General features: G+C 28.7%; 1 protein-coding gene across 6 annotated transcripts; it reads right to left on the bottom strand.

The window, feature by feature from the left end:
• Positions 1-14,748: 14,748 nt before the first annotated feature.
• LOC111291880 (putative protein phosphatase 2C 60) lies at positions 14,749-19,075 on the bottom strand. 6 transcript variants are annotated; one of them, XM_022883991.2, is made up of 6 exons: positions 18,757-19,075; positions 17,890-18,319; positions 17,340-17,707; positions 16,563-16,799; positions 15,622-15,895; positions 14,749-15,216 (listed from the first exon to the last, which is right to left on the bottom strand). In XM_022883991.2, exons 2-5 carry the CDS (start codon positions 18,206-18,208, stop codon positions 15,623-15,625), a joined length of 1,197 nt encoding a protein of 398 aa, XP_022739726.2. In that variant the 5' UTR covers positions 18,209-18,319; positions 18,757-19,075; the 3' UTR covers positions 14,749-15,216; position 15,622. The 6 variants fall into 6 exon arrangements, with proteins under 6 accessions (XP_022739726.2, XP_089622865.1, XP_089622863.1 ...); XM_089766737.1 differs by having other exon boundaries at positions 14,968-15,083; XM_089766739.1 differs by lacking the exon at positions 16,563-16,799 and having other exon boundaries at positions 14,749-15,083.
• Between the last annotated feature and the right edge of the window lie 1,398 nt (positions 19,076-20,473).

Below are 20,473 nucleotides of genomic sequence, written 5' to 3'. Positions count from 1 at the left end.
CTTAATATCATAGTTTTTTTCCAAAAAATCTTTTGTTCAGAATTAGGATCCTTGGAATGCATAATATCTCATAACATGCGATCAACAGCTTCAAATGCATGTTTGTGTGACATTAGAGCTTCATCTTATATGATCAAAGTTACCCTGCAGAATAGTTTAGCAAGTGAACTACCTTGCTTAACATCACAACATGAGTCTTTGTCTAACTTTATAGGAATTTTAAATCTAAAGTGCACTGTTCTCCCCTCAGGTAATAATAAAGCAACTATACCTAAAGATGTAACTGCAACAATAATATTACCTTGAGATTAGATCTTAAAAATAATTGTTCTTCATAAAAATGTCTTTTCAGTACCTTCATTTCATAAATAAAAAAAATTTTCCACTAACATTATCCACGGAACGAATAATAGTATCATATACAACTTTTTGTTCACCATTGAGTCTATTATATAGGTTATTATAATTCCATAATAACACATCTCTATCATAACTCATTTTTTTCAAAACTAAACAATTGCATTCATAAATGACTGACACAAAATTAGGGTAAGGAATAGTCTTAAAATCCCTTAATGATCTTTCATTTTGTTTCATTATCTTTTTTTATCTCAAACAAAGTATAGTTTTGCAATTGCTCAAGAGTCAAATTTAGGTCTAGTCATCTATATGCCATTTTTTATCGATATAAAATATCCTTAAAAAGTAAGTCTCAATTCTTGTTCCATAACTCATTTGGTTCTATAACTTCATAAAACAAAAGAATGGTAACAAATAGATCATGTAGTTGATGTCCCCATAGAGATGTTTAATGTAACGTTTCATGCCACTCATAATCACCTTCAAGCAATCCCAATGCTCTACAAACATCTTTATAATTTGGATAAACAATCCTATTAACTATCCTTATATCTTTAAAAGATCAAATGCCTTTTACGACATTGAAGAGTATATTTAGAAAATATCTCTCCCTAGAAGATGGATAAGTATAAAATAATCTATCGATAGACTTTTCTCTCTTTCTAGGTTTCCATTCCTTCTTACTTTCGCACCAAACCCACTTATTAGGAAATCAACATAGGTTAAATTCCTTGTATCCTCTTGTAACTCATTTGTTCGCATCCATTCCATGAACATTGTATTATTTACATTTGGCCTACTTAAACGTCATGTAAATTTCCATCATCATGAAAAATGACATTTTGTTCACGTGGTAGATGGAATATTAATCGTTCTATAGCTTACTCATGGTGTTGTATATCAAATTGAAATATTCTCCAACATGCTTCGAAAGTTAATACATAATGACAATACTACTTATCTTTTGATCTCATCAACTTCAGTGACAAATTTTTTATCAATTTTTTTATCGATTGATGCATTCTCTTAAATCAAACATGTCGTTTTATCTTCTCCCTTACACATGTACTTAAATAAATATTTGATACATCTAGACTGGTTACATAACTCAACATTAATGTGAGAATCATATTTTACAACTAAATCGACATTATGAGGAACAACCCATGCTTTATCCAATTCAATAGCACTTATAGTTGTAGTCTTATTGTCATTCTTTCGTTTATATATAAGAAATCCATCTTCACTAATAATTATTTGAGACTAAAATTGTTTTGGGTAATGCTTAAAACACGTGTCATTTATTATGTATAGAGATGTTATGTTTGCATTTCCATATGGACCATGTATCATGAATTGAACAATTGCTTTGTAAGTAATAAGATCTACTTGTTTAATGGGAAGCTCTGCAAATATCAAATGATCTACTAAGGATACATCTGTTAACTTATCATCTAGAATAAGAAAAAATGTAATTGGAGCATGTGGTAGACCTCTTTTTTGAAATTCAATGGTGTATATTACTGTACCAAGATATTTGTAAATTTTAGTCATTGTTATTTAAGAAAGATTGAATAAATAAATTACTTTAAAGATAAAATTTACTAACCTGCTCTAACTCGTCCAAAATGTTTTCCTTTTATCAAGTCTCTAATTAACTGGTCCAACTAAATCTTATAGACTTTGATGACCACATTAGGCCTATCTTCAGGCTTTTGTCTAAGGATTAACTTTAAGAATTTTTTAATCTCTGGCCATTTAGGTTACATGTGAAAGTTAATAATAAATCTAGAGGACTTGTCTATCTATATATTGTCATTGAATCTTGATAATTTTGCATCATATACGTTGGACTTTCAGTGATAGATGATAGCAAAATGATCGTTTTCCCAACAAAAGAAGATTTTATGTCTCCTTTCAAGATTGTATTTTTCAATCATTGTAGGACATCACATCGTAACTTTGGTTGATTTCTTATTACCCAACTAAATCTTTCTGCTTGCATGCTCATGAAACAATCAACCAAATATTGATGGGTTAAATGACCACTACCAATTAGAGTATGCAATTCATTTTCTTGAAATTGTAGTCAAAAAGCATGGTATTGTGGTTAGGTAAGTTTTTTTCTTTTTGAATTTTTACTTTTGATTTCTCTATGCATTATGTCAGTGTGATACCCATCATCTCCATATGAAAATAATAACGGGTATTGCATTATCATAAAACTTAGATGCAGTTCACTGATACATAGTAAGCCACGTCCATATTCTTGTATAACTACATATCGTTTACTTGTCGATTCATCACCATTTCTAACAATTAGAGTAGCAACTTTTAATGCAGTTGGTAAATTATATTGTCGATCATTTTTTTTGCGTGTACCAATCAGCTTGATACTTACAGGCACATAATCTGACTCTTGAAACCTATCTCTTGCCATCTTAAATACCTTTGCTGGTTGGTTGTGCTCATCAAGCACTGCCAGCAAGCCACAAACAATTTCATTATCCAAACTATTATTAAATTCATTAGATTTCATGGTCCCCAACCTATTGGTAATCTCATTTTGTATCAGATATACACAACTGTGCAAACTTAGGCCTGGCACCATTAGTTGGCAATAAAAAACCTATTTTATAATGATTTTATCCACTAATTCTAAAAACATATGGACCACCACCATCATTAATCTTCTTATTTATAACCCCATCAGTAAAGGTGAATGCAACCATGGACTTATATGCTCAAATGTTATCTCTAAATTTCGCAGCACATTTTCCTCCATTATGATCAAGCAATCGTTTTAAGAAATCAAAAGTTTCTTTCAATAGAGGTAGTTGAACTTTTTCATTCAGACAACATAACCTAAACCTTGGATTTCTCGTATTTTTATGTTTATCAATTCTTTTTTAATACCACATTATTGCTCCACAACTTCTACAAACTTCTGTGGGTCTTTCAAAGTTTCACGGTTCTAGATATTTTCCTATAAATAATATTTATAATTGTTTGAATTTAGTATTAATTAAATTATTTTTTAACTATTATAATATAACTTATTTGTAACTTACTTGTGTATGTCACTTAATTTATACTTTTTTTGTCATCAAACTCAACTTGACAACCATCTACCTCTATAGGTTCGTTATCGTCTACATTAACAGTTTAAATTTAAATAAAAATAATAAAGAAATTTTTTTTGTATTTTAAAAAAAATGATTTATTCACATAATGAATGTAATGTAGTTTGTGAGGAATGATCAACATTATTTTAAAGATAAAAAGCTAAATCAAAGTTTAAATCTATCTAAGTTGTAGTTGATGGACATGTCAAGCTAAACAGCAATCTTAAAGAGGAATTAATAAGGGTAGAATGTGTATAAGAATCTTTTCTTGACATCATCAATGGTTATGAAGTTTGTAACAATAATCTTTTTGCTAATTGCATTGTTCTCTGAGATGTTAGAGTCTTGATTGGAATGGAAGGTGATTCCATCGGCATTAGCGGCGTTGATGGAATGGCTATTGTTTGTTACAAATATTGCCATGAATTAGGTTGTGTTACTGAACTATTACCAGTAGAGGTGACCAATAAAGGTGACTCATTAGCAAATCTGATAATATTTGGACAAACATTCTATATATTTATTTGGAATAACCAAATTGGATTCATTGGTCCAATTGGTGTTGAAATCGTCAACAATGAAGCAATTGAAATGGGATAAGTTTTTTAATTTCCAAACAAAGAGTTACGTGAACAGACATCTCTCTTAGTTTCACATTGGTTTAAAATATCCCGCCTTCGTTGCCTATGTTTTTTCGATTCCATTGACCTATTTAAAATTCTCCATTAAAAAATGTAATTAAAAAATAAAATTATTTTGAGATCATGTATATATACATCATATATCGCAAAATCTATCTATATATCTAACTTTCTATTTTTTTTATCAATGTAAATGTGAAATAATATTATGTATGACCATGCAGATTTTTCCATATTTAATAATAAAAAAAAGATATATAGCAAAGTTAGCTTATAACATACCTTAGGTTGATTTGTCAAGAATGAGATAATTATAAAGGTTGGTCGAAAATCTACACATAAAAACTAATCTTTAATTCAATTCAATAAGCAATTAAATAGATTGTAAAATAAAGACAAATGAAAAAAATATATTGATAACATTTAAGGACAACCTAATAACAAAAAAACAAATTTTCATTATAAACAATATAAACTAAATGATGCATAACATCAAGTGATGAAGACAGTAATTTTTATACATTTATTGAATTTATAAAATAAATTTTAAAATAAAAATAAAATAAAATTTAATATGTAATACAATTATTCCTAATACTATCGTAAAAAGGCTTATACTTGCTGCTAACATTAGCTTCATCACTTGCATAATAATTTTTATCATTTATTATTTCTTAAGGATCATGTTTAATTTCATCAATTATAATTGTTTTGGCTTTCAGACTCAGGGTAGTTTACAATTTATCCAACTCTTCCTTTGCAAGTTTTGGAGAATTTGTCCACAAAATGGTAAAAAGTCTCTAAAAATAAGAACTTTTCTTGGTTTAAAGATATAATTTGGATGAGTTTTCATCTGAAGATAGTAACTCATTTGGCTACTGGTTATTTTTTTTTCTTCTAATGATATCTCTTAAAAATTCTTTTTGTCACAAAATTTTTTTTTTTAAATATTGTGATCCATTTGATTCATTAAATTTGTGAAAAAAAAGTTAGATAATTATTTAAATATTAATCCCTTGAGTGATTTTCTATCAAAGGAATAAATATAATTTTTTATTTAGTAAAAAAATCATAACCAAATATTTTAATGAAAATTTGAAAATATATGCTTTTATATATTAAAAAAGATTTAATTTTTTACTATCACATAATAGATAATACTTAAGAAATAAAAAATATTCAAAACTTATCATACATATATTTGAAACATAGTATATCAATACTGAATCTATAAACAAATTTCTTAATAAATCATACTAAATATTCATTAAGCTTTGTTCCTAATTAGTACATATCACTTTTTTAATAACGAGAATAGAATCTAAAAATTCCTTTGATAGTTTTATATTTACATTTCTTATCCATGGATATCTAGGAATTTTGTTTTTTTCATTACGAAGGCTCAAGCAAATAGAAAGGGTTGCACTCCTCCTTGTTCCCATTCTCACATAATCTTTCACAAATTTCTTAATCAATGTTTTATATTTTGGATGCCTCGTCCAAATCTCATGTAAAATATTCTTTTTTATAAGGGTTAAATGTGTATCTTTCAACAATTGATATTTCTTTTCATCTTTCCTAATGAGCATACATCCAGATCATATCAATTCCTGAATCATACGATTGCCTTGATAATATGCTTCACAATATCATCATCATTCAGATCCATTTGATATTGTGATATTTCCTTCATCAATCTTATGGCTTTCAAAGAATATGCCTCAGTTCTCATAACGATGAGAGTTTTAATGACAATTGTCATGATTTTCTGTAATACATTTGATAAAAAAAATGGTTTATTGATTTATGACGTGCCTATAATTTTAATTAATTGCAAACACAAAAGATCACATGATAAGAACTTCTTTTATAATATTATTAATAAAAGATTTATTCATGAATAAAAATAAGATAAAAGGAAAACTTAATTATTAAAAAAAAAAGAATATAAGAATTTCTTTGCTTAGAAATTAATTATCAATCTCACTATAATTTGAATCTGACCCAAACTCAATGTAAGTCAACTAAAAAATAATGCTTTATTTTTAAATTAAATACCCTCATATGTTTTATTTTTAAATTAATTTTTTTATTTTTTAATAGACTTTAAAAGATATATATTATATTGCTACTCATTAATAAAATCTAAATGAAATGAGATAATTTTCTTATTAGTAAGTAATAGATTATATTTTTTTAATTTGTCAAAATTTTAATCATATTAATTTGTTAAGCTCATAATAAACATATCTTAATTATAAAATAATTCATTTGCAAATCCAAAATTTATCTCAATTAATTTATACATTTAATTTTAAAAAATTACATTTAATAAATTTAATATTCAAATTATAATACCCTTAATTTTTTTCTATCTCCAATCTATAAGTTCCTTTATTAAAAAAAAAAATAATTCTTTCACATTCATAAACATGGTTATGGCTTCATTGCGTCACCTTACATGGCCTGAAAAGGCTGAGCCAAGCTAGGTTAGTACTGATGAGCCCATTTTTTTGGGCCTAAAAATAATACTCTTCTGGAAAGTCTAAGAATGGGAAAAGAAAATAGAAAAAAAGCATTAGAGGCAAAGGTAAATATTAGAAAAAAAATTAAAAGCAGTAGAGAAGGTGGTGGCTGTGGGGATTATAGTGACGGAAGTGATAGTGGAAAAAAAAGAGAAGTGGAGTTTTTAGACAACAAGGGTAAAAAAAACATGGCTTTGTCTATGTCCTAGAAGTTGACCATTGGATATATCGTTATTGTCAGAGGTAATTTTTTTTTTTTTACTTATGGTTTCAATTTTAATTTGTTGCTTGCGTCTTGGTGCTGTTATAGATTTGAGTGAATAGAAACTTGATTGGGATTTGGGATTAATTAAGAAAATGTGTGAGAATTTGAGCATCTATTTTACTCGAATAGATTTTCAGATATGCAATATATGGATAATGTATTTAAAATTGTATCTATAGTAACTCTCTTGATGGAATTGCGTCAATTATTTCTTTTTTCTATTTTTCTGTTGGTTTATTGTTTCTTAGTTTTCAAAGTTGTACACAAACGAAAGCATTCTTTTTCTATTTACAGTTTGGATTATTATTGTGCCTTTCAAATAGAGACTGAGGAATTTGATAGGTTGTTGTTGAGGGAAGTAGAAACTAGAAAACTCTTGATCATGGATAATGTAAGACCTAGGTTTCTTGACATGCCTTATAAACCTAGTTTGCGTAACTCCTTGAAAAAATTGGCACAAACATGTTTTCTTGTCAATTTCCTATCTTTTTTCTTCTACCATGTTATCTAGACTATATAGTTGAAATTTCAATTAAACTCATTCTTTTTTCTATTTCTGGCCCCAAATTAGAGAAAATGCCAATACATTTGACTATTTCATTATTAGTAATAATGCATGAGTAATCTTGCTAATGTTTTTATGCTATATTTGTTAGGTTTTGTGAAACTCATAGAAGGTAAAGACAGGCAAGGGAAATTGCATTAACAGGACTTTAAGGAAGCCATTTCAATAAGATTAGCATTAATTGGTGAAGTGATGCAGTTTGGTGTTTTGAAAAAATTTTCTATTATATGGACAAAATATTCCTTGTGACTCTTACCTTGTTTTGAGAACTTTGAAATTCCTTCATAGTTATGCTTGTTTTCTATGTTATCTGAGTTGCTTAATTGTGTTTAGATAAGTTCATAGCAAGTGTTGAACTAATTTTTTTAACTCACAAATTGTACTTTGTACTTGAAATCATGAATTGAAAGGTGATGAATGGCATTGAAGTTTTAATCATGTCAGTTTTATCTAACCTATGTTTCATTGAGTGATCAGTTCATAGTTTCAGGATTTAGGAACTTATATATTTTTTTTGTCGTTCGATCTGTTTCACTTTTAATTTTAATGAATTTTTGGCATAATTTTTTTTTATGTTTTTAATGCAATCAATGTAAAAAACTTTTATTTTCTTTTTCATTTGACAATTTAAAAAAAAAAACTAATATTTTTTTTTATAATTTTTTTTCTAAATTGCAAATATATATCCTGTCCCATCTGGTACCTTATTAAAGCTTTCATCAATCAATATTGTTGTCACTTTGACTTGGAATATATATGTAATATTAATAATTGGCATTTTTTATCAGAACATCCTTATAGCTTTTTGAGTTTGAAAGGTTAGTGAAAATTTGATAATTTAGGATATAATGGTAGAAAAGGATCAATTTGTAAATTTAATTTGATTAGAATATCTCAAGCTTAAGTGATAGAAGAGCATAATTGAAGCTTACTCCAATCATCTATGGCTTTTAGGTTTAAAACCTAGTCCTAGGGGCTCATGGTTAGATATGGACATATGATGAAGGATGCCATGGATAAGAATCTTGTGTTGCTTGAATATCCAAAGTTTGATTGTATAAGAGCCTATTTGGAACTTATACCTATCAATTAATAGATTCTAGACTGGATCAAAGACCCAAAGCAGTCGAAAGATGTTTTATAAAAGTTAGTATAATCAGTTTTGTTGGGAAATATGATATATTAGATTAAACAATCACAATTAAATCTCAATGCTGCTTCTATCTTCCTCTATGTCTTTCAAATCATATATCACCTCAGTAAATATAATACTCATAACTAGTGTAAATGTATTTTTTGAGGGTTTTATTTCATTCAATACCTCTTGCAGTGCAATGGCAGGGTTGTTTCTTACTTAGTTGTTTTTATTTTCTTCTTTTGCCTCATACATTTCATTTATACTGAATTATTCACTATCTGTGTTTTGCTAACTCATTTATACATTTCAAGCATTGGCAATTTGAATGTATTGTTCGTTCTTTTTCCTAAAAATGTTTGTTCTTGCATGTTTTCTTCATCATTTCTAGAATGTTAATTAGTGTTTTTTATTATTTGCAATAATATTTTTTCTTTATACTATTTGTCTTATATTTGAAAAACTAAAATAATCTTTTTATGGCATTTGAAAAGATAACAAAGCTAACTTATGTGACTAAGTTTTTATTTTAAAATTTTGTTTTAAGATAAGAAACATTTTTCAGAAGAAATATTATGGAATTTTAAGCTCAAAGAGAAGGATGTATTGATGGTTTTCCCACAACTTCTGTAGTTATTGCCTCAAGATTGCAGCTTCTTTTTGCTAGAACTATCTAGTAAACAATAAATGTTAGTTTATTTCAAACATAAGAAAATTTGTAATCTTAATTCCCATGGAAAGAAAGCAATGTGCATTTTAATAACATGATGTGAAAATAATGATATGATAGTAATATGAAAGACAATCTATTGTATATCTTTTCTTTTTTTTATTTTTATTTTTGGATTAATGAAAGGATTAAAGGTTATTCATAATTTGTTACTATTTTCTAATAAATTGATTATGGCCTCATCAGTTAGTAACAAAAATCTTGCTTCTTTTTGTAATCTTGTTAAAGTTCCAGAAGTGATCTCTAACATACAATATATCAAAGCTCATTTACATTCTGTATTGCTTTACATGTTCTTGGCATTTTGTTCTATTCATTTACTTGAGTGCAATAAAAAAAAAGTCAAAATTAAACTAAAAGGGCTTACCTCAACAAAATAAAAAAGAAAAAATAAATTTACCTTAAATGGAAGAGTAATAAAAGAGTAATGCTACAATATGTGAGAAGATGGAATATTATTTGAAAAGTAAGTTGAATGAAAAGACGATAAAGAATTAAGCTATATAATAGATAGATTTTATTTAAATAATAAATTTATCTATAAATGATACCTAATCAGATAATAATATTTAAATTTTATTATTTTACATCTTCATTTGATAGTTTATCTTATGTTTTATATCTTGATACCTTTATCTAATATTACATTAGTCACTATCATATGCAATCATTTAAAAATAATAAGTTAGAATACTCACACTTATCTATTTTTCTTTAAGTATTTTTTTATGACAAAAAATTTTGTCTTACGTAATTTTGATAACTTTTGGTTCGTGGAATCTTAGATTTCGGAAGAAAGTGTGATCCCCGAAAAAAATACAATACTTGAGATTTTCTTCCATTTTTCAGGGCATTCTGTGTTCAGATTTACTCCTTTGGTTTAAAAAAATTCACATATATTAAATCTTAATAATTATTATAATCTCTTTGACATATACGATGATAATTTAAATAATCAAGTTTTTGATCAAAAATGATTATTCAAGGCATTTTTTGTCAAAAAATGCCTTGAATAATCTTTGCAAAAAATGAATGGGGTTATTCAAGGTATTTGTGGCAAAAAATGTCTTGAATAATCTCCTTCAATTTTTATGAAAGGATTATTGAAGGCGTTTATGGTAAAAAACGTTTGACTAATTCCTAAACTTTAAACCTTAAACTTATAATAACTCATTTGGCTACTGGTTTTTTTTTTCTTCTGATGATATCTCTTCAAAATTCTTTTTGTCACAAATTTTCTTTTCTAAAATATTTTGATCCATTTGATTCATTAAATTTATGGAAAAAAAAGTTAGTATAATTATTTAAATATTAATCCATTGAGTGATTTTCTATCAAGGGAATAAATATGTTTTTTTTATTCAGTAAAAAAATCATAACTAAATATTTTGATGAAAGTTTGAAAATATATGCTTTTATATATTAAAAAAGATTTCATTTTTTGCTGTCACTTAATAGATAATACTTGAGAAATAAAAAAATTCAAAAGTTATCATACATATATTTGAAACATAGTATATCAATACTGAATCCATAAATAAATTTCCTAATAAATCATACTAAATATTCATTAAGCTTTGTTCCTAATTAGTACTTAGCACTTTTCTAATAACGGGAATGAAATCTAAAAAATTTCTTTGATAGTTTTACATTTCCATTTCTTATCCATAGATATCTAAAAAATTTGCTTTTTCCATTACAAAGGCTCGAGCAAACAGAAAGGGTTGTACTTTTCCTTGCTCCCATGCTCACAGATTTTTCACAAATTTCTTAATCAATGTTTTATATTTGGGATGCTTCATCCAAATCTAATGTAAAAGATTCTTTTGTATAGAGGTTAAAAGTGTATCTTTCAACAATTGATATTTCTTCTCATTTTTCCTAATGAGCATACATCCAGACCATATCAATTCCCTAATCATGTGACTGACCTTGATAATGTGCTTCACAATATCATCATCATTTGGATCCATTCGATATTGTGATAATTTCTTCATCAATCTTATGTCTATAAAAAATGTGCCTTAGTTCTTATAACGATGGGAGTCTTAATGATAATTGTCATGATTTTCTGTAATACATTGATAAAAAAAATGGTTTATTGATTTTTAATTAAAAAAAATTATTCAAAGTATTTTTTATCAGAAAATACATTGAATAATCCTTATAAAAAAATTGAATGGGTTATTCAAGACATTTGTTGGGCAAAAACGTCTTGAATAATCCCCTTAAATTTTATGAATTTAGGGTTTGAAATTTAAGGTTAGGAATTAGTTAAGGCATTTTTTGTCACAAAGGTAAAAAATACCTTCAATAATCTCTTTCAATTTTTATGAAGTGATTATTTAAGGTATTTTTTGGGCAAAAACACCTTAAATAATCATCTCATAAAAATTGAAATGGATTATTGAAGATATTTTTGTCAGAAATTCCTTGAATAACCTTATTAAATTTTTTGTAAGGGATTATTCAAGGCATTTCTTATAAAAAAAACGCATTGAATAATCCCAAAAAAATGGTAGGGGATTATTCAAGGCGTATTTGGCAAAAAACGCCTTAAATAATTTTTTACAAAAAATTTAATGGAGGTTGTTCAAGGTGTTTTAAGGCATTTCTAACTAAAAACACCATGAATAATCTCCTGTCATTTTTTTTTTTAGTTTATTCAAGGTGTTTTGGGCCAAAAACATCTTAAATAACCCTATTCAATTTTTTTGTAAGGGATTATTGTAGGCGTTTTTCATGTCAAATGCCATATATAAACCGAATTTTTTACCAACAGAAACCCACAACTGACTTATCAAGGCTTCAAACAATAATATATATATTTATTTATTTTAAGCAACTCATGAGTAACATGATTAAAGATTTATTACTTGTTTAACATGAAAAACATAATTTTTATTTTTATTTTTTTGGCATAATGAAACATATAAAATATCTTTTTTGTGGGTACATGCACGAGAGAAACATATATAATACATATTTAGATTAATTGTCCCCAAATTTAGATGCATTAATATGTTACAATTTAATTTAAGTTTGTTATAGTAATTAAATCTCATGTTAATTGTAGATAAATTAAAAAAGAAATTATTTTAAAATTGATTTTAAATTAAGAAAAAGTGATATACATGATAAAAGAATTTCATTAGAATTTATATTGATTTTTTATTAAATTTTAAAATTTTAGATAATTTAATAATTTTTAAAATATATTTTTTATAAATAATTTAAAATTAATAAATATCTTATGTATCATCATAATGAGAAATTTTAGGATTTATCTTACGTATTGAAAAAGAAAATTATCCACCTAAATGCCACGTAAGCGTCCACATCAGTGATTACTATATGGTAATTATGTATATTGGCAAAAATATATTGAATAATCATCATATAAAAATTGAAGTGGAATAATAAATGTGTTTTTGGTTAAAAAAGCCTTGAATAACCCTAAGGCATTTTCTAATAAAAAATGCATTGAATAATCTCAAAAAAAAAAAAGATAAGGGATTATTTAAGGCGTTTTTTGTCAAAAATATTTTGAATAATTTCTTGCCTTTTTTTTTATTATTTAAGATATTTTTGACTAGAAATGTCTTAAATAATCCCATTCAATTTTTTGTAAGAGATTATTAAATGTATTTTTCATGCCAAATGCTATATATAAACTATATTTTTTACCAACAAAAACCTACAACTAACTTATCAAGGCTCCAAACAATAAAATATATTTATTTATTTATTTATTTAAGTAGCTCATGAATAACATGATTAAAGATTTATTACTTGTTTAACATGAAAAACATAAATTTTATTTTTAATTTTTTTGGCATAATGAAACATATAAAATATCTTTGTGTGGGTACATGCATGAGAGAAACATATATAATACATATTTAGATTAATTGTCCCCAAATTTAGATGCATTAATATGTTACAGTTTAATTTAAGTTTGTTATAGTAATTAAATACTCATGTTAATTGTAGATAAATTAGAAAAGGTAAATTATTTTAAAATTTATTTTAAAATTAAGATAAAGTGATATACATGATAAAAGAATTTTATTAGAATTTAAATTGATTTCTGATTAAATTTTAAAATTTTTTATAATTTAATAATTTTTAAAATATTTTTTTATAAATAATTTAAAATTAATAAATATCTTATGTGTCATCATAATAAAAAATTTTAAAATTTATCTTACGTATAAAAAAAAATTATTTATATAAACCTGTACGTCAGTAATTACTACATGATAATTATGTATATTATAATATTATATATATATTTATGATTTTTCCACAAGGTATAGAGATGAAAAACTTAATGCTTTTATTCTTTTGTAAAGCACTATTAGGAGTATTGTATTTCTTGGGCCATATTTTGCATATTATTTTCCAAAATGTCCAGCTTATTCTTTAAAAAAATTTCTTTTTAGGGGTAATCTTATTCTATAGTATCTCATTACTCGTTTAAGTCAAACAAATTAAACCTATTTCTGATCGAAATAGTGCATTTATGATTGAACGATCACATGTACATTCACATGTTTGTAACTTTTCTGCTTTACTCAAGGAGGATTTGTTAGAGCAATAAAAAAACATTGGCCAAGTCAAGTTTTAGCTAACTTTGCCTTTTTTTTGGTTTTATAAAATGGGTTTTTATAGAGTATTTCTTAAACTTTGCAAAAAGATTAGGTTTGGTTGGAGTGGGATTAGCACTAGTAGCAGGAGGAATTGACAAAATAAGTTGCGTGAAACACTGACGAGAAGTGAACTTGGAGCCCTGGAAGGCATTGAGAATTGTGTCACTAAAAAGTTATGAGAAAAAGGACAATATAGGGAGGGAGTGTGGGGCCTCTCATGGGCTGGAATGAATATGCAGTAGCTGGTGGGAAAAAGGTGGCCCACCGGCTCTCTCAGATTCCCCTCGGCAATCTCTCCTAGATGGGATTAAACTAATGTGACTATTGCTTGCCTGTCATCTTACCTGTTGAAAGCTACAAGTATCAGAAACAGATGGTCCACAACTCATCTCTAAAAGGCACAGATATAATGATGCCTTTCTCAATCTTTCAGAGTAAAGAATTTAACCATACACTAATTACACTTGGTTCAAGTATTACTTAATTTTCCATAGATATTTCATGTGTTAATAATGGCTTTTGGTAGGAAAGTGAGATGACAGAAAATCGTTTCAACCATCCTTTTTCGCTTAGCTTTTCTACCATTTATTACTGGGTTATATTCTTGAACCTGTCATCTAGCAGTGCAGCAGTCTCCATCTTCAGATTAGGTCAATATCCTTGTATTTGGCTTGAATTACTTTCATGGTCATTGATTAATTTTGCAAAAAAGCAGAAGAGAAAACAAATGGAATGGACCAGTACATCACATGGAAGAAACATTTACTAAAATTTTCTTGGTTCACCTCAATCATTCTTCCCTTATCAAAGCACTAAAGATGAGGCTTGGACTGGGTCTGTGGTTTGAGATTAAAAAATGTGGGACTGGAGCAGTAGCTGTTCCGTCCAATGCTTAGATGATTTGCCAGAAAGGGCAAAAGAAGGCAGCATATTGGCATTAGTCTTGTCCCACTTAGATTTTGGATCAAGGACCCGTCGCTTTTGTACTGCCTTCCCTTCCTAACACCATAAGAAATGATTCACCAAGCAACAACCTCCACGGCCCATCAGGGCCCAAAATAGTCCAATACCCATGACCCATGGCCCTAAAAAAGAGACATTTGTCTTTAATCAGCCACATTAATTATAAGAGTCCTATGGTTTTTAAACAGGAAACCGCCAGCAAGTCTCCAGCTAACGTTGTTAATTTCCAGAACAACAGCTGGTCAAGAAAAGAACCTAGAAAAGGAGATGAATTATTCCATTAGCGTTCATTCCAGTCCGTGCCTACAATGCTGCAACAAAACTCGAAATTTTTGCAACATGCAAACAACAATTATAGCAATTTTGATTTTCAGGATGAACATAATTTACAAAACCAAAAACTCAGTTTGAGAGCAAATATGAATGCTAGAGATGATCATCCTAGAGAAATTATCTTTGTTTTGCCACCTTTGCAGCACTATTTTTCTGATTCTTTCCTTTTCCAGCTCAAGGATTTATAAACTAAATAGAATATATCTCAAGTTAAAATGTTACATTGTACATTAAAAAAATTAAAAATTAATTAAAAGCAAGAACTGATGGTATCATGGAAATTCAGAAAAGGATCCAGCACTAGATACAACAGTATGAGTGGAGAACCTCAGCAATTGATATGCAGTTCCATTGGTGTGGTACAGGGAGCCAGAGTTTTTGCAGGCAAGTTCACTCCACCTCCTCTAAGGGATAATGAAGCGCCTTTTACTGAGCTGGCTCTGCTTACAAGATTTGAATCAAGAAATACGATTACAACTGTGATGTCATCGTGGAAATGCCGCCGTACACCTCGGTCAATCTTCTTCAAATCTGAGTATCTCATTTCTCTCTTTTTAGCAGCTTCCTGCAAGGCAGCTTTCACAAGCCTCCTAGCACTCCCCTGTAAGAAGTTAAGCACAAAACAATCAAATCACAATTACTCTTCTCCATGCACCTGTCCAGCAGGGTTCCATAATAATAATATAAGCGTGGCTGCATTAAAGGAGTGATACATATGCATCCATCCATTGTACAAAAATTACAAAACACACATATGACATAAGAAAGAAAATAGGTGGCCTTGGTTGCTCAAGGCTCCATTCAATGATCTCTAAGCCTAGATTGTAAGTCTGGATTTACTTTTTGTTTTACATTTCATAAGCATATGTCACCATTCAATCATGGATCAATTTGTGCTAAAACTTCTAAAGCTAAGAAACAGCTAATGTAATCAAGAAAAACCAGGCTGCTCAAAGCAGCACTAGCAGTCTAGCAGAACTTAATAGAAGATCATGAAATGAAAATTAATGTCAAAATGAGTATTGATGTCACACTGAGTGAAGCAACATAGAAGTAATGATCTCAAAGCAGACACGAAAAAAAAGCTCAAATTGCATTAGGATGAGATTGCTTCAAGTTAACACGAAGTCACAACTAATTGAAAGAACGCATGCTTTCCCAATTTTGCCAATAGGCTCCATAAACCACAAATCATGCGGTTAATAAGTAGATTATAGACTTAATAGTACACCCACACTAAATTCTCGATTAACATAAGTATATCTTACATTGTGGGGATGATTTTGAACTATATCAACTGCATCCTGATTGCTGAGATGTTCCCAGAGCCCATCAGAAGCAAATATGATAAACTGATCATGAGGTTGGAATTCATGCACAGATATTGATGGTTCAGAGCTCAAAATTGGCTTTCTAAAAGGTTCACGCAGACGAAACTTTTGATACAGAGGCTCCCTGTTGAATTCAGTTTTTTTAAGATAAACGTCACCTATAGATCTAGAAACCTGCAATGAAAAGGTTCTGTAAATGTCCTATGTATATAACAACCCTCAGCATCACCCCCCCCCCCCCAAAAAAAAAAAAAAAAAAACTATGATGATTAAGGGAAAATAACTGAGCAACAAAATGAGTTAACAACCACAATATACAAATTCCTTTTAATTTAGCTTGCATATTTTAATATATTATAATGTTTCAACCAAATGAAAGCTCTAAAATCTAGATTTTCACATAAGGATGAAAAAGACACGACTTAAAAAAAGCAGATTTTCCTTGAGTAAGGATGTTATTATTTAATTCTTTTAATCCATTTATAGCTTTTTTTGGCGAAATCCATTTATAGCAGTCAATGATATCAAGAAAATGCAAGAAGATTCAAAATCATGACCTAACATTATTCTTTTTTTTTTGGCCTTTCGTACAGCGGATCCCAGAGTTATAGGATAAAGCTTAGTTTGTTGTTGTTGTTGTAATGATATCAAGAAAATATAAATTGCATAGATCCCTTCCTATGTCTATCACTTAAATCCAAGCAAAGAACTTACCTGTATCAGGCCCTTTACACGCCAAACTTTATGTTTTAAAACTACAATGTGCGAATCATCAGGATGCAAAGAATGCATCTCCTGCCTGACAGACTCTATTCCTACGTTATGCTCTGATGACAGCTGGATGGCAAGAACCTCTCCAGTTGCCTTGATAAGCCTTCCCAGCACAGCACGAGAATCACCAAGGTTAGCGATGTAAAGGGTCCCATTGCAAACAACACCAACCAGGCAGCATGATCCAACAGCTGCAATCTGGGGCTTCATAGGCCACTGTTTTGTAACGAGAGAGAAAAAACCATCTTCTGTTGCTTGATATGCTTTCTTTATGACATCCACAGACATTGATTGCTGCTCTGTGGCGAACCCTGCAAAATAATAATATCAACTGAGTCACTGTGGTACCAACCTGATTCTCAACTTAAAAATTTTACATTAAAGGAACTTGAATTGTGAGTTTAATAGCTTATCATAGAGAGGGGAATAAATACAATCTATGCATAAGAAATCCCCTATGCCAATAATTATATTTGGTTTTAAGGTCACTTACTCTTTAAATGCTGGAACAGGTGATCATTGATATAACGCGATGTCTCAGGGCCACCATGACCGTCATATATTCCTACAAAGGTACCGTATGGACCAGACTCAAGAGTGCTCAAGGAGCCAGATTCAATCTGGCTCTGATCCTCAAGCAGATTGTTAGCCTGGACAACAGCCATGGAAAATTCACCATTCAAGTGCTGCCCACTGTCCTTGTACCAAAGGAGCCCATCTTGCCGGCCTGCTGCATCCGAACCTTTGTGGACATAAAGGTCCGAGGACGGTCGCCAGCAGGCCCTCAGAAAGTTGACCAACCTTGATAACATCCCTCATCTCACCCGGGCAAGCTTCCAATTCCTCCTAAACATCCCAAATTGGATGCAATATACCCACCAAAAACTAATACTTAATCAATAAACCCCCAACAAAGTCCTTCCCTGCACACTCAAAAAAATACACACCCCTGTTAAAAAAAAAATCCAATTGAACAAATATAACTTCCAACTTATTATCAAATTGATCCCTTCACCCAAAGAAAGGAGAACCCACATCCATTTCTGCCTAACATGAAAAATGGAAAGAAAAAAAAAGGATCCATAAGCTAATACTGCCAGTTAAGTAAATAAAAACAATAGAAAGGACACAGGTTGTGGCTAAAAAGAAAAGTGACGAAGATCAAAGTAGAGAAACTCAAATCCACTTTTACAATCCCACACTTGAACAAAACAATAAAAATGGTTAGACAATCAAAATTCTACAACAATAAATGCTCAATAACTATTCAGAGTTTAAATTTAAAGGAAGAGAACTAACTGGAAGGAAAAACATCAATCACAAATTACTATAAAAAAGATAAAAAAAAAAAAAAACTCACAATAGAGTTAAGCTGTTTTGTACTGTTGAGTTTTCATCTACTGAATAATAGCAGATGAAAACGACGGAGATCTAAAAGAAACAGAGCAATACATGCGGGTTTTTTCAAGGGTTAGATCTATAGATCCATCAAATCGACACTCCAGATTGATAGGCCTTTTATATCCACTTTGGGTTCTTTGTTTTTCCTTTCTACACTCCTCCTTTCTCTCCTTTCTTTGTTGCAAGTAAAAGAGAAGAGGAAGATAGGAAAAGGAGAAAGAAAGTTATGACTCGGTGTAATAATGAACAAACTGAAATTGGTTTGGACTTGGGTGTTTGGTCTTCCTCAGTAGACAACGGCTTATAAAGGAAAACAAAACAAAGCTATAGCTGATAACCAGCAGTGCATATGGGCAGCCATGGGCTCCACATATATACATAACCAAAGAAAGAGAAAGTCGATAGAAAGAGAGAACAACTGGAGACTGAACCACCCCACCCTTTTTTATTGTTATTTGCTATCCAACCCCACTTTTCCAAGGTACTGTAAGTTGGGTCAATGAATTTTTTTTTGCTCCACCACTACTTCTGTGCTTATCCTATTGCACATTTGCTCTTCTTATCTTCATGAATTTTAGTCTTTGATTTTCACCTCCATCACGTTTTAAAGCAATTTAATATTGAATTTTATACCTATTTATTTGTCAAGAAAAAACTTTCATTTTTTGTTTTGAATTTGACCCTAATTTTGTTAATTTCAATAAATGTAACTATATTGGAACTTGATATTTTATATATATACAAAAAAAATAAAAGGATAAAAAATCATGAATTAAAATTTAATAATCTTTTAATTTTTTTTCAATAAATTAAGCATTCAAATATTTATTTTCGTCAATTAAATCTTTGTCAGAGAAAAAATAGTTAATTTTTTCAACTAATCAATAATTTAATTGAGTGAAAATGAATATTAAAAGATTTAATTAGATAAAAATAAATATTTAAAAGTTGAATTAATTTAAATAAAAAATTCAAGACTTAATTAATTAAAATAAATATAAAAAATTTAAATAACTATTAAATTTTTATTTGAAAACTTTTTTTCCATTTTGCTAAAAAAAATTTTTACCCGTCCAACTGATCTTCATCTAATCATATTTTCATTGATAATAATTTTATTATCCCAAATAAAACCAATAATGAAGACTTTATGGCAACTATTTTATTCGGCTCCCTACTTCTTTTGAGTGTATCAAGTTTTTAATTTACAAAAAAAAAAAAAAATTGTAATTTAAGAATAAAGAAATAGATTATAAATATTAAATCTAAATATAAAAAATGCTAAATATTATTTTTTAAAAAATAATTATATAAATTAATTAAATTAAATTTTAAAATTTAAATTTATCAAGTTTGTTGCACTACCATTCTGGTAATTATTGTTGGAAAAAGCATCCTTTGAAACTAATATTCTATTCAAAGTCTTTTATTATAGAGAAGCTTTTGAGGAAGTTTTAGATTTGGTTTTAATGAATAGATAATACTTAATAACAATCAATACTAAATTAACTATCTAGTTTAGGTGACCTATATTTATATGGCAATGGTTCAATCCTTAAAAGCCCTAGCATTTCTTCAAAATTATCTAAAAATGCTAGTGCTATTTGTTGTTATTTATTGATTATTTTGGACAAAAAAGACCAATCTTATTTGATTTTTCTTTCGGTAAAAGTCTC

The sequence above is a fragment of the Durio zibethinus genome, chromosome 10 (assembly GCF_047325235.1).
Source record: "Durio zibethinus cultivar Kanyao isolate XHJ-2024 chromosome 10, ASM4732523v1, whole genome shotgun sequence".
Lineage (NCBI taxonomy): Eukaryota > Viridiplantae > Streptophyta > Magnoliopsida > Malvales > Malvaceae > Durio > Durio zibethinus.
The sequence above is the reverse complement of the archived record's forward strand: the minus strand, read 5'-3'. Positions and strand labels throughout refer to the sequence as shown.